Source organism: Theobroma cacao, chromosome 8 (assembly GCF_053813885.1).
Source record: "Theobroma cacao isolate CCN51 chromosome 8, ASM5381388v1, whole genome shotgun sequence".
NCBI lineage: Eukaryota > Viridiplantae > Streptophyta > Magnoliopsida > Malvales > Malvaceae > Theobroma > Theobroma cacao.
The window spans coordinates 27,581,776-27,593,819 of record NC_142646.1 but is presented as its reverse complement, the minus strand read 5'-3'; the positions used below and the strand labels follow the sequence as shown (position 1 = coordinate 27,593,819).

At 36.5% G+C, this 12,044-nt stretch overlaps 1 protein-coding gene across 2 annotated transcripts; it reads left to right on the top strand.

The window, feature by feature from the left end:
- Nucleotides 1–123: 123 nt before the first annotated feature.
- LOC18592900 (Pentatricopeptide repeat (PPR) superfamily protein) lies at nucleotides 124–2,657 on the top strand. Of its 2 annotated transcripts, none has more exons than XM_018125366.2 (2): nucleotides 124–1,228; nucleotides 1,583–2,657. In XM_018125366.2, exons 1-2 carry the CDS (start codon nucleotides 169–171, stop codon nucleotides 2,401–2,403), a joined length of 1,881 nt encoding a protein of 626 aa, XP_017980855.2. In that variant the 5' UTR covers nucleotides 124–168; the 3' UTR covers nucleotides 2,404–2,657. The 2 variants fall into 2 exon arrangements, with proteins under 2 accessions (XP_017980855.2, XP_088664931.1); XM_088808805.1 differs by having other exon boundaries at nucleotides 125–847.
- The last annotated feature ends 9,387 nt before the right edge of the window (nucleotides 2,658–12,044 follow it).

Sequence of the window (12,044 nt, the reverse complement as noted above, 5' to 3'; positions counted from 1 at the left end):
ATATTATGGTATCACTATTTTATTTTTATAAATTTAAAAGAAAAATTATTGAAATAGTAGTTAATTTAAGAAATTAATTTTAGAAAAAAGAAAATTACTATTCTATATATACCATATTTAAAAAAACTCAAGTCAGACACCAAAGCTTTTTCCCGCCTGACCAGCTGGATGAGCTTCAATGGAGATTTCTTGTTCAAACACCATGAACGTCTCCTTCAACTACTCAAATCTTGGTCTGCAGTTCCTTCCCTTAAAACCACCAAGCCTCTCCATGCCCTCGCTATCACTCTCGGCCCTTACACCTGCCAGCCCATCTTCGTATACAACAACATCATTTCTCAGTATGCGTTCCTTCGTCATTTATCAGCCGCGCGCAAAGTGTTTGACATCATGACTGAGAGAAACCCAGTATCATTTAATTCGATGATCAGTGCCTATGGTAAATGCGGGGATGTCTGGGGGGCTTGGGATTTGTTTTCTATGATGCGGGGCTGTGGGTTTTCGCCTACTCCTTTCGCGTTGGCTGGACTGTTGTCGTGTCAAGCATTGGATCTTTGTGGTGGGAGTCAGTTACAAGCATTGGTTGTCAAAAATGGGCTGTTCGACGCTGATGCTTTCGTGGGTACTGCTTTGTTAGGTCTGTATGCAAGGTCTGGGTGTGTATCTGAAGCAGTTCAGGCATTTGAAGACATGCCAAGGAAGAGTTTGGTGACTTGGAACTCGATCATTTCTTTGTATGCACATTATGGGTTGGTTGAAGATTGTATGCTTTCGTTCCGTGAGCTCCTAAGGCTGGAGGCATCTTTGTCTGACTGTTCATTTGTTGGTGTTTTGTCTGGATTGGAAGGTGAGCTTGATTCGGAATTTGGAGAGCAGATACATGGCTTAGTGATTAAAAGTGGGTTTGATTATGAAGTAACAGTTGTTAACTCTCTTATTAACATGTATGTGAAATGTGTGCGCCTCTGCCTAGCTGAAAAAGTCTTCCAGGGCATGCATATAAAAGATGTTGTGTCATGGAACACAATTATTGGTGCACTGGAAAGGGACGGGAGTCCGCTAAAAGCTTTAGATTTCTTCTTTCAAATGTCCATGGATGGAGTGATGCCTAACCAGACTACCTTAGTTATTATTATTGCTTCGTGTAGTAGTTTGCAGATGCCAATGTTAGGAGCATACATTCATGCCAAAACAATCAAGAAGGGCTTCGAATCTGATGTATTTGTAGGTAGTGCACTTGTTGACTTTTATGCCAAATGTGATAAATTGGTCGATTCCCACCAATGTTTTGATGGTATATATGAGAAGAATGTAGTTTCTTGGAATGCTTTAATTTTGGGATATGCTAGTAAATTCTGTACTACTTGTTCTTTTTTACTGCTAGATATGCTGCAACTGGGTTACCGGCCAAATGAGTTTACCTTTTCTGCTATTCTGAAATCTTCAGTGACCATAGAGCTACAGCAGCTTCATTGTTTCATTATAAGAATGGGATATGAACATAATGTATATGTATTGAGCTCCCTCATGACCTCATATGCTAAAAATGGTCTCCTATCTGATGCCCTTCCTTTTGTGACAGATTGTGAAAGACCACTCGCCATAGTGCCCTCTAACATTGTTGCTGGAATTTATAACAGAGTAGGCCAGTACCAGGAAACACTAAAGCTGCTTTCTGTTCTTGAAGAACCTGATGTTGTATCTTGGAATATCATGATTGCTGCATCTGCTCACAGTGGTGACTATAAAGAGGTTTTTGAACTATTCAGACACATGCAGATGACTCAAATATATCCTGACAATTACACATTTGTTAGCCTTTTATCTGTTAGCAGTAAACTTTCCAACCTGGCTTTGGGTAGTTCTGTTCATGGTCTCATTATCAAGACTGATTTCAGTCTTTGTGACACATTTGTTTGCAATGTACTTGTCAACATGTACGGAGAATGTGGATGCATCAAAAGTTCAGTGAAAATCTTTGATGGAATGGCAGATAGAAACCTCATCACCTGGACTTCTCTGATTTCAGCCCTTGGAGTCAATGGTTATTCTCATGAAGCTTTGGAAAATTTCCAAGAGATGGAGTTTCTGGGATTTAAGCCTGATGGGGTTGCTTTTATTGCAATCTTAACTGTGTGCAGACATGCTGGATTAGTGAAAGAAGGCATGGAATTGTTCAGGAGAATGAAATGCGATTATGGGCTTGAACCAAAAATGGATCATTATCATTGCATGGTAGACTTACTGGCTAGACATGGGAAACTCAAGGAAGCAGAGCAAATTATTGCTGGTATGGCTTTCCCACCTGATGCCCTTATATGGCGTAGTTTCCTTGAAGGATGCAAGAGACATATAACTACAGAAGGTCTATCAACTGGACATGGAGTTGTAAAAGCTGTATAATAAATTACTTTTTGCTAGTGACTTGGGGCTATCTCTGACTGCAGAGTTCTGAATGTATCTTTTCTCGAGTCAAGTAGCCTCATACGTGCCTGACACCAGATATGCATGACGGAGGTTCTCTGGACATAAAATTTTCCTTGAAAAAGCAATATTTGGTATGAAGGCAGTCGCATAGGCTTTCCAAACAAGAAAGAGGAATGTAGAAATCTTTAAAAACTCTTCTCTATAAACTCTAGCATGGAACTTCACTTGATCGCGTGAATCTCCCTATTCTTTCTCGCGAATGTCCAAGCCATGGCCTCTCTTCTGCTCCACCTGCTTTCATGAGGTAAAAAATGCATATTTCATTACTATAGATAATCAACCTTTTCCCTTCCAGCAAAATAATAAAAGTAAATGCAAATTCAATTTGGTGATAGAATTCATGATGTGTTTTTCTTTTCTGGCCAAAGATAGAATTGATAAAGCTTGTTGTATATAATATCTTCAATTAATTCAAGTTAAGAGGATAAAACTAATAATGCTAAATCATCATTTATCTATCTATCTGCATGAAATTGTTGTAGTTGGATGACAGTGCTAATTTATCTGCTTGTGCTAAACATTTTTACACCTTCATGAAAGGTATATAATAACATGGGAGAAATCTGATTTGAGGCCAAAGTTATAAAAAATTAAAAAGGGGAGAGGGAAAGGAGCATAGAAGAGAAAAATTTTCCCATGTACAGAAGAAAAAAAGATCTTGCTAAATCAGATACAAAAACTACAAAAAAAGAAGGGTATTGAAGTGAAAGAATATACCCTTTAACAACTGAAGCTTGACACAGAATTCCAGAAAAAAAAAAAAGACCAACACTGACTCGGGAGATGCAAATATCCCCCGTCCACTCATAATTCACAAATTGCCAGCATGAGAATAACCTCCCATTAAGACAGCCTCTAGATTTTTCTACTTGTATTCCTTTTGTGAGCCACCTGACTGAAATCCTACTCAACTTCGTTAGTTTCTTAGAGGGTCTGTTTTAATTTTCCTCTTAAGCTTCTAGTGACATCAACCGAAGCTAACCTCATATCTTGTCTGCCTTTAAGATTAGCTTGTACACTTTACCAATACCCCAACACCCTTTTTCCATCACACACTGAATTCCAGAATCCAGTGAAATTAAAAAGGGAATGGTAAAATCTTTCGGGCTGCAGTATCAGATAATTCAACCTGAACTGCACCAGTTGTAATATAAAACAGAATAATTCTTTCCAGACAACTTACAGTCTTTGAATTTTGATACAATTGTTTCTTGAACATGAAATTACTAGATTCACCTTATTTTAGCACTTTTGCAGCATCAATGAGAAGTCTCAATGGCAAGCAGGTACTATTTTTTAGGGTTAATATCCTGCTGCTGAGTTCTTAATTCTCCTTCATGAGTTCTTTCATATCTAAAGTATGCAGACGGTTGCTGGAACACTTTCATCTGTGAAGAGATGGAAGAAGGGCGAATAAAAAACCCCGGTGGAGAAAGAAATAGCGCCACCAGTGCAGAAGGTACTTTTCTTTTCTGCTTAAGAATAATCACAATAAAATTTGTACAGCATATTTTCCTCGGCACTTGTTTCTGGTCTCCACTCACATGATGTTGCAGCACGGACCCTGCAATGATATTTTTGTAATCACAACGTTGTTTCTGTTGTGGCCAGGAGGCAACTATGGATTGTGTAAGAGAAGGATATGGATAAGCTTATTAACATGAACAACTATAACTAGTTGCAAAACTAGGTTGCTTCATCACCCCATATATTCTTAATCTCCTCCATGGATCATTGGTGCAATGATGCCTTGAATCGTTTTATATGATTGAGTAGCTCAACATGGTGTAGACACTAGTTATTTTTAGTAATGTAGAGGTCCTTGTTTTATTTTTATAGTCTATTTTAAATGTTTATTCTATTGTTATTTAAATCAAGTCCAAAGATCAGTGGGCTTTTGGCACCCCCAAGCATTATGTTAGTGTTCATGTAGGGAGTGCTTAATGCCAGGCCCAACAAAATTAAGAAATATCTAGAAACTAAAAGAATAAAAAATAAATAGATAAAATAAATAAAATAAAAAAAGGAATAGTTGAACGACTGGCAGGGTGCGGCGTAATACACCTTGCCAGATGCGAAAAAATCACGTCTGGCAAAAGGTGGATGCGGCACTAAGCTTGAAGACTGGGTATAAAAAACCCACTGTAGTAACAACATCCCGACGAAAAACCTTAAGTTTTCTAGCAGCCAGCATAACCATAATCCATAATCAAAAAATAAAAAAAAAATCTAAAAAGAGAGCACAAAAAATAAAAAATACAATGAAAAATGAGAGATAGAGAGTAACTCTTTTTTGGATTTTTTATTTGGGTTTTTTAGGGGTTGATTTTCTTGTGAGGGAGAGAATAGGTGGTTTTGGGTAGTTGTTGTCGGTTTAGAGGAGAAGTTTTGAGGTATTTTGCCGTCGGTTAAAGTGGGTATATGGAAGATATGGATGGTAGGGGTGGAAACTATGGGTTTGTGGGCCAGTATAAACAAGTTTGCACATCCCCTTCATTTTTCTTGAATGTGGTCCCTTTCTTTGAACTAAGGGCTTCATTCCCTTCAATTTTACCATTCTTGATGGCCCTTTCTATTATTTCACCTGAGAAGACCATCTCTTTAAATTTTTTTGTGGCATTACCAATCAACTATTCATAGAAAGGAGCCCTAAGCGTATTTATGAACAATATAGTCATCTCATTGTCTATTAGGGTTGGTTGAACTTGTGTCGCTACATCTTTCCATCTTTGGGCATACTCCTTGAAACTCTCACTTGTCTTTTTTTCAATAGTTTGGAGTGACAAGCGGTCAAGGGTTAACTTAGCAACATGCTTGTACTGTGCCATAAAGGCTCTAGTTAAATCTTTCCAAGTTTTGACATGACTCCTATCAAGTTGTACATACCATTTGGCTGTTGATCTAGTTAGGCTATCCTGGAAGAAGTGAATCAACAACTTATCATCATGCGATTGTGTAACCATTTTTTGACAGTACATGGTAATGTGTGCCATTGGGCAATTTGTCTTATCATATTTCTCAAATTTTGGCACCTTAAATTTGGCAGAAATTACCACATCGAGTACCAAGCATAACTCAACTACATCTATAACTCCGAACCTATCCACTCTTTCCACAGCTCGAAGGCGTTCCTCTAACAAATCGTATTTTTTCTCAACCTTGTCACTTTTTACCATCTTTAATGAATTCTTCTTCAACCTTTCTTGTTCTTTTGGATCATCTAAGTCTGGGACTTGCACTGGTTTAGCAAGATTCATTCCCAAATTTGATTCAAATTGCCCATGAACTGGTTGAGGACCTAGTGAAGGTAAGAGGTTGTAATAAGGATAAGGAAATCCTCCCACTTGTGGTGCCATTTGTTGGTTAACTCTCTAAGATGTCTATGCATGGGATAGAGTATATCCTGGTAGGCAAGGTTGATCAGTTCTCACATTATCAGTGCTTTGGTTTTCTACTAAGGCTGAATCTCTAATCACTTCTTTGCCTTTGCTTAGACTCATCATTAGCTCCATCATTTTTGCTAATTGATCTTTCATTTCTTCATGAGCTTTTTTCATCATGTCCAAATGACTCTGTTGTTCTTTTTCCATGTTTTTCATTCATTGATGAGTGTAATAGACATGCTGATCACTTGGTTTAGATGGTCGAGTTATTTTTGAAATCTTTTTGTAATCATAAACATGAATTAGATGCATTATCAGTGCATGAATGAAATGAAGAAATGAACCCATTATCTTTGATATGTTAATTATTATTTACAAGCCAAAATACTTATTATCATGAGATGAGTATTTATGCATGTATGAATGAATGGTCATGTACTAAAAGCATTTGTCAAATAACACCTATCAATAAAGTAGTCTATTACATAAAATATTATTTTTTATTACAATTCAGGAGTCATCTTTTACATCTAGAAATATTTACCAATTCTATCGTAATGGTTATACACTTCATCATAATACTTAATCAGTTGTTACTTTTATTTCCCATTGGAAAGACCTGGCTCCTCAATATGTCTGTTTTCCTAGCCATGCTTCTCGTTTTGTAAGCCACTTCTTTCATTCGCCTAACCAAATAATTCATCTAGTCGTATTTTTTCACATAAGCTTGTTTGTAGGATTCTCTCCACTCTCGAATTCGAGTGCTTTCTTGTTTGAGGCGTTCATATTCTCGTTGATAAGTTCCCATAACCCCCTTAAGCTCTTCATTTTCTTGTCTTAGCAATTGAATAGATTTTTACTAGAATTGTACTTGGATTCTCAATCGATCATTGTTCATTTGAAGCTCATTGCCTCGATTTTCCTTCGCTTGTATTTCTCTTTGAAGTTCACTGGTTGTGGCAAAAAACTTGTTATTCAGGCTTTCATACTTCTTTTCCCAATCACTCTCTATTTTTCGAACTTTTTTTCTTTATTCAGTTGCTTTCTTTTTCATCTTCTCACATTTTTTTTGAAGATCTTCATATCGTTGTTTCTAATTGGCCTTTTTAGCTTCAAAGTTCTTTTGAGCAAAGCATCTCGAGGTTTCGGATCAATTGGGCCATGAGGTGCATTTTCTTTTGGGTATACCACATCCTTAACTCATTGGGTGTGCCACATCAAATACCTAGTAGTAACTTCATCAGTGTACCTTCCTTGGTCTACCTTGCTTGTTTTCTTCCATGCTCATGCAATTTTCTCAATCCTTTTCAAAAAGCTCGACTCTCCATAAGTAAACTCCAAAATGTTAAGTCGGTGTCATTGGCACAAATTGCTTCAACTTGAACTGCCTTTTCACCATGATTGGGGTATAGTTGATCGCTCCTTATGGTCCCATTAATGGTACCCAAGGTTCATCTTCGTATTTATACATGACTGGGCGACAGGGCATCCACGGAGCTCTCTACGTTACCTCCACGCTTATGAGTTTTCTAAGCCTAGAGATCCATTGCTCATTAGTCTTGTTCTCTAGTCATTCACTCTCATAAAATTTTCTAATAGGGCACTTTTTAGATGAAATGGTTTTTTGAACCTCTTAACCTTGCATTCAAAGTGACTTACAATCTAGACGGAAAGAAACTATGCTCATCCCACGAATCGTCCTTCCCCCTTTCTTCGTCAATAATTCAGTGATTTGAGAGTTTCTGTTAGGATTGAAAGTGAAAGGTTGGCCTTGTTGATAACTTGCTTGAAGAAATCTATAATTTTAACCTCTATATGTCCTAAGACTTTGGGAAAGATCACTAGCCCCTAGATTCCTAACGCCATCACAAGTTGACCTTGCTTAGTGTCCTGATGCTTCATGATATAACTGCATAGAAAGCTCCATGGGATACATTCATTGTTTCCCTTTTTCTTTAGGTTTTGGTTGACTTTCCTTGGAGTAATACCTATCATCTTGGCTAGCTATCGCCTGTGCTTAGTCTTTTGTCCCCTTTAATATATTTTATCCGGATTATCAAGATCAATTTGAAGGAAAGTTGAGTACTTTTCGATTATTGGGACCATATCCACCTCATCAAACACAAAACACCTATACGACGACGAATTCCAAAATTGCACGATGGCCTTCAACAGTTGTTCATCAATCTTGACCTTAAGAAGTCGGGCTATGTGGCCATATCTCTTATTGAAATTCGCTCGAGTCGTGGCCCTCTACCTTTCGCATATGTCAAGTATGTCAAGCCCAACTCAACAATATGTTTATTATGCCATTCCTACATAAGAATGCACGTTTGCTTACTTGGGTACCTTGAAAATCGTTAAAGGACGGTATTGTACCAAATGGTATAATTAAGTTGAATTAAGCCTCGAACTAGTCCAAATAGAGATTTTAAGATGAAATTGAGAATTTTAAAACTCCATAATGACTTAAAATGGTGATTCGGAGTTCGAGGACCGATTTGGAATCAAATTGAAATTTTCATGACCTATGGGCAAAATGGTCATTTTGCCACCCGAGGTTAAAATTGGAATGTTGAAAAAAGTTTTTGATCAAAATTGATTATTTAGAACAAAATTTGAGTTTGAGAGGTGAAAATTTTTTATTCTAGCCTTTTTTCGAGCATAAGGGCAAAATAGTCATTTTGCCACCCCAAGGGAAAAATTAGAATTTTACACGACCTAAGACTTGTCCAGCACATGGATTTTATCCAATACTTCATGGATAATTAAAGAAATTTAAGTAGTGGAGAGAGATTGCTTAATGGGTAAGAATGACACATGAACCAATGGAATGGTGACATGTGTCAAATTTTCATCCATTTATATTTGACTTTAAAAATCAGCACATAAACTCTCCCAACTCATTTCTCATGGCCGGCTAAAGCAATAACAAAGGAAGAAAAGAAAGAACAAGAACCCTAGGGTGAAAATTCAAGAGAAAATTGGTGGATTTCAAGTAATCAAGCAATCAAAGGTAAAATTTCTTGATTTTGACTTGTGATCTACCTTTCCCATGCATTATTTTGCATTTTTCATGGTTGAATCACAAGATATCATGAAGGATTCATGGCTGACCGAATTTAGAGAGAGAAGATTTGATGATTTATTTGGTTAGATTTTGAGATATTTTAGTGTTTATAGTTGATTTATCATGTTTGGAAGGAAAACAAGTAAGAAAATCACATGTTCTTCATGGATTCTTCATTGGCCAAATTTCATAAAGACAATATTGAAGATGAATCTTATGATGTCTTATGTTATTTAGTTAGAATTTAATGAATTGTGGTGGTGGAAACCGAAAATGGTAATGTTTAGCATGAAAAATCGTATACCCCTCAAGAACCTCCATAGGTCGAATTCTCCATGTGAAATATTGATGATGATTTTGATCTTATTTCAAGTGATTTGGTTAGGAATTAGTGATTTATGGTGTGAGAATCAAGCTTGAAAAATTATAGTGTTGATGCACCACCATGACCAAATTTTTCAAGAGAAAATGTGAGGATGATTTTATCATATTTCAAGTTATTTAATTTGTGTTTGATGATTTGGAGTATTAGGAGAAAAATAGAATTATTTGGAGTTGAATTGGACATATTGGCCAATTAATTGGGTGATAGATCGAATTAGGCCAATACCGTTTTATTTAGGTACACAATTGAATTTGTGTAGAATATCGTGTTTAGACGATAATCCGAACAATTTACATCCCATTTCATGCATTAGTATAGAGCTTGAATTGGTTTTATAACAATTTAGCACAAATGTAGTAAATGGCTTATTGTGCATTATGTCTAAGTGATGAGCATTCTGGCAAAAGTAAAGAGATAGTACCCAAGGATCAAGAATCGGAGTACTCGAAATTCGACTCCCGAAATAGTGAGTAACATTATTATCGTCTTAATTATCTAAAGTAGTTTTTATTCGTTTTTGTGATTTTATAGAAAAATGTGTTTAAATGGTAAATCTTTAGGTTTTACAAACAAAATGTGTTTAAATGAAATGATTTTATAAATTGTCTTGAAATTGAATGATGGTTTTGAAAATAGAGTAATTGGAGACTAATTGTTGTGTTATAAATCATGGTTTGAATTGAATGGCTTATGATAATATTAGCATGAATGGTTGAATTGGTATTTGTGTTGAAAATGTATAAATTGATGTTTGCCTTGATAGGCTGGATAATGATAAAATTGCTATGTCATGCTGTTAAATTTTATTGAATTGGTGGGTTATTGATTAGTCACTGCAGTGAACGGGTTTCATGAACCAGCCTATTAGAGGGGCACGATAACCCTATTATATTCATACCTCAGTATAAGAGGTGCGGTTGGATAACTCATGAGGTTAACACTTTAGAGTTCACTTTACGTCAAACCACCACGTGAGGGTGAACTTAGCCAATGCTAAGGAACGACTAAGTTTTCAAAATAAAAACATGATTTATGCGTATATAACTTTCTAACAGCCTTGGCGGACTCGGTTGGGATAGCCCTCGGTTAAGGTATCCCTGATAACTGAGTATGAGGATGATTTTGGCACGAGCCAATGTTTTAAGAAATTCATAAGCCATGTTGATTACTCGATTTATATGAATTGATTTTATTTGGTTGAAATGAGTTGAAAGGAGATAAATTACAGTATGTTACACTATTTTATCTGTCTCCATTTATTCAGCTTTAGATATTTTAGATGGTATTTGTTTACTCACTGGGATTATATAATTTCACCACCCTCCTTTTCACCCATTTCAGGCTCAAGATAGTCTGTAGATAGCTCACTTTGTTGAGGGCTACAGTTGGACTTACATCTTCAAAAACTGTAGGTTTATCGCTTTTGATGCTTTTGATCGTTCGTGGGCTCACATGTCACTGTAAATTAAATCTTATGCTTTGGTTATCTGTATTACAATATGTATGAATTTATTTAGCTTTTACGCTACAAAAATTATTTATCGGTAACTCTATAAATATTATTTTATAAGAAAATAGAATATTTTATTGAATATTTTTATTATATTCAAATAGTTATAATTTCACTTTAAATGAATGTTTTAGACATCTAAACTTATTTTTTATTATGAAATATGTGTTTTCCACTAGCATACTACATTTTTAGCTAGTTTCGAGACTTTAGAAGAAAAATGATCAAAATGCCATTGTGAGCAAAAAATTACTTTTATATTATTTTGATTTGGAAATAGTTTATAATCTTTCAAAACATGATACTTAACAACTGTTGCTCACAGGAGAGGTGCAAAAACTGATATTAAAGCCTTGCGGGTTTCTGGTTGACATTTTGGATAATAAGTGTCGATCCGAGACACCGCGGCAGTTGTCACGGGCTCGAGGGGAGTACCGGATCGTGACAAAGTAAATCTATGAAATCGTTCTGTTTAGGATCAAGGTGGACCCTATCAAGTAGTGATGAGATGTGATCTTTTGGCAAGCAATCCCTTCACTTTGTTAAGTGTTCGCCATGTGCTGAGTCATTTCGTATATTCTGTCGTAGCACATGGCGAGCGCTTAACAAAGTGAGGGGGATTGCTTGCCAAAAGATCACATCTCATCACTACCTGATAGGGTCCACCTTGATCTTAAACAGAACGACTTCACAGATTTACTTGACATATGGGAAAGGTGGGGGGTTACGACTCGAGCAAATTTCGATAAGAGATATGGCCACATAGCTCGGCTCCTTAAGATCCAGATTGATGATCAATTGTTGAAGGTTATCGTGCAATTTTGGGATCCGTCGTATAGGTGTTTTATGTTTAATGTAGTGGATATGGTCCCAATAACCGAAGAGTACTGAACTCTCCTTCAAATTGATCTTGATAATCCAGACAAAATATATTATAGAGGACAAAAGACCGAGCACAGGCGAAAGCTAGCCAAGATGATGGGTGTTACTCCGAGGGAAGTCGACCAAAACTTAAGAAAAAATGGAGACAATGAATGTATCCCATGGAGCTTTCGACGCAGTTGTACCATGAAGCATCAGGACACCGAGCAAGGTCAGCTTGTGATGGCTTAGGAATCTAGCGGCTAGTGATCTTTCCTAAAGTCTTAGGGCATATAAAGGTTGGAATTATAGATTTCTTCATGCAAGTTATCAACAAGGCCAACCCTT

Coding starts and splice junctions, on each gene's coding strand:
- LOC18592900 (XM_018125366.2), top strand. CDS start 169: ATGAGCTTCAATGGAGATTTCTTGTTCAAACACCATGAACGTCTCCTT. Junction 1,229..1,582: donor CGAATCTGATGTATTTGTAG/GTAGTGCACTTG, acceptor CTTTTGTGACAG/ATTGTGAAAGACCACTCGCC.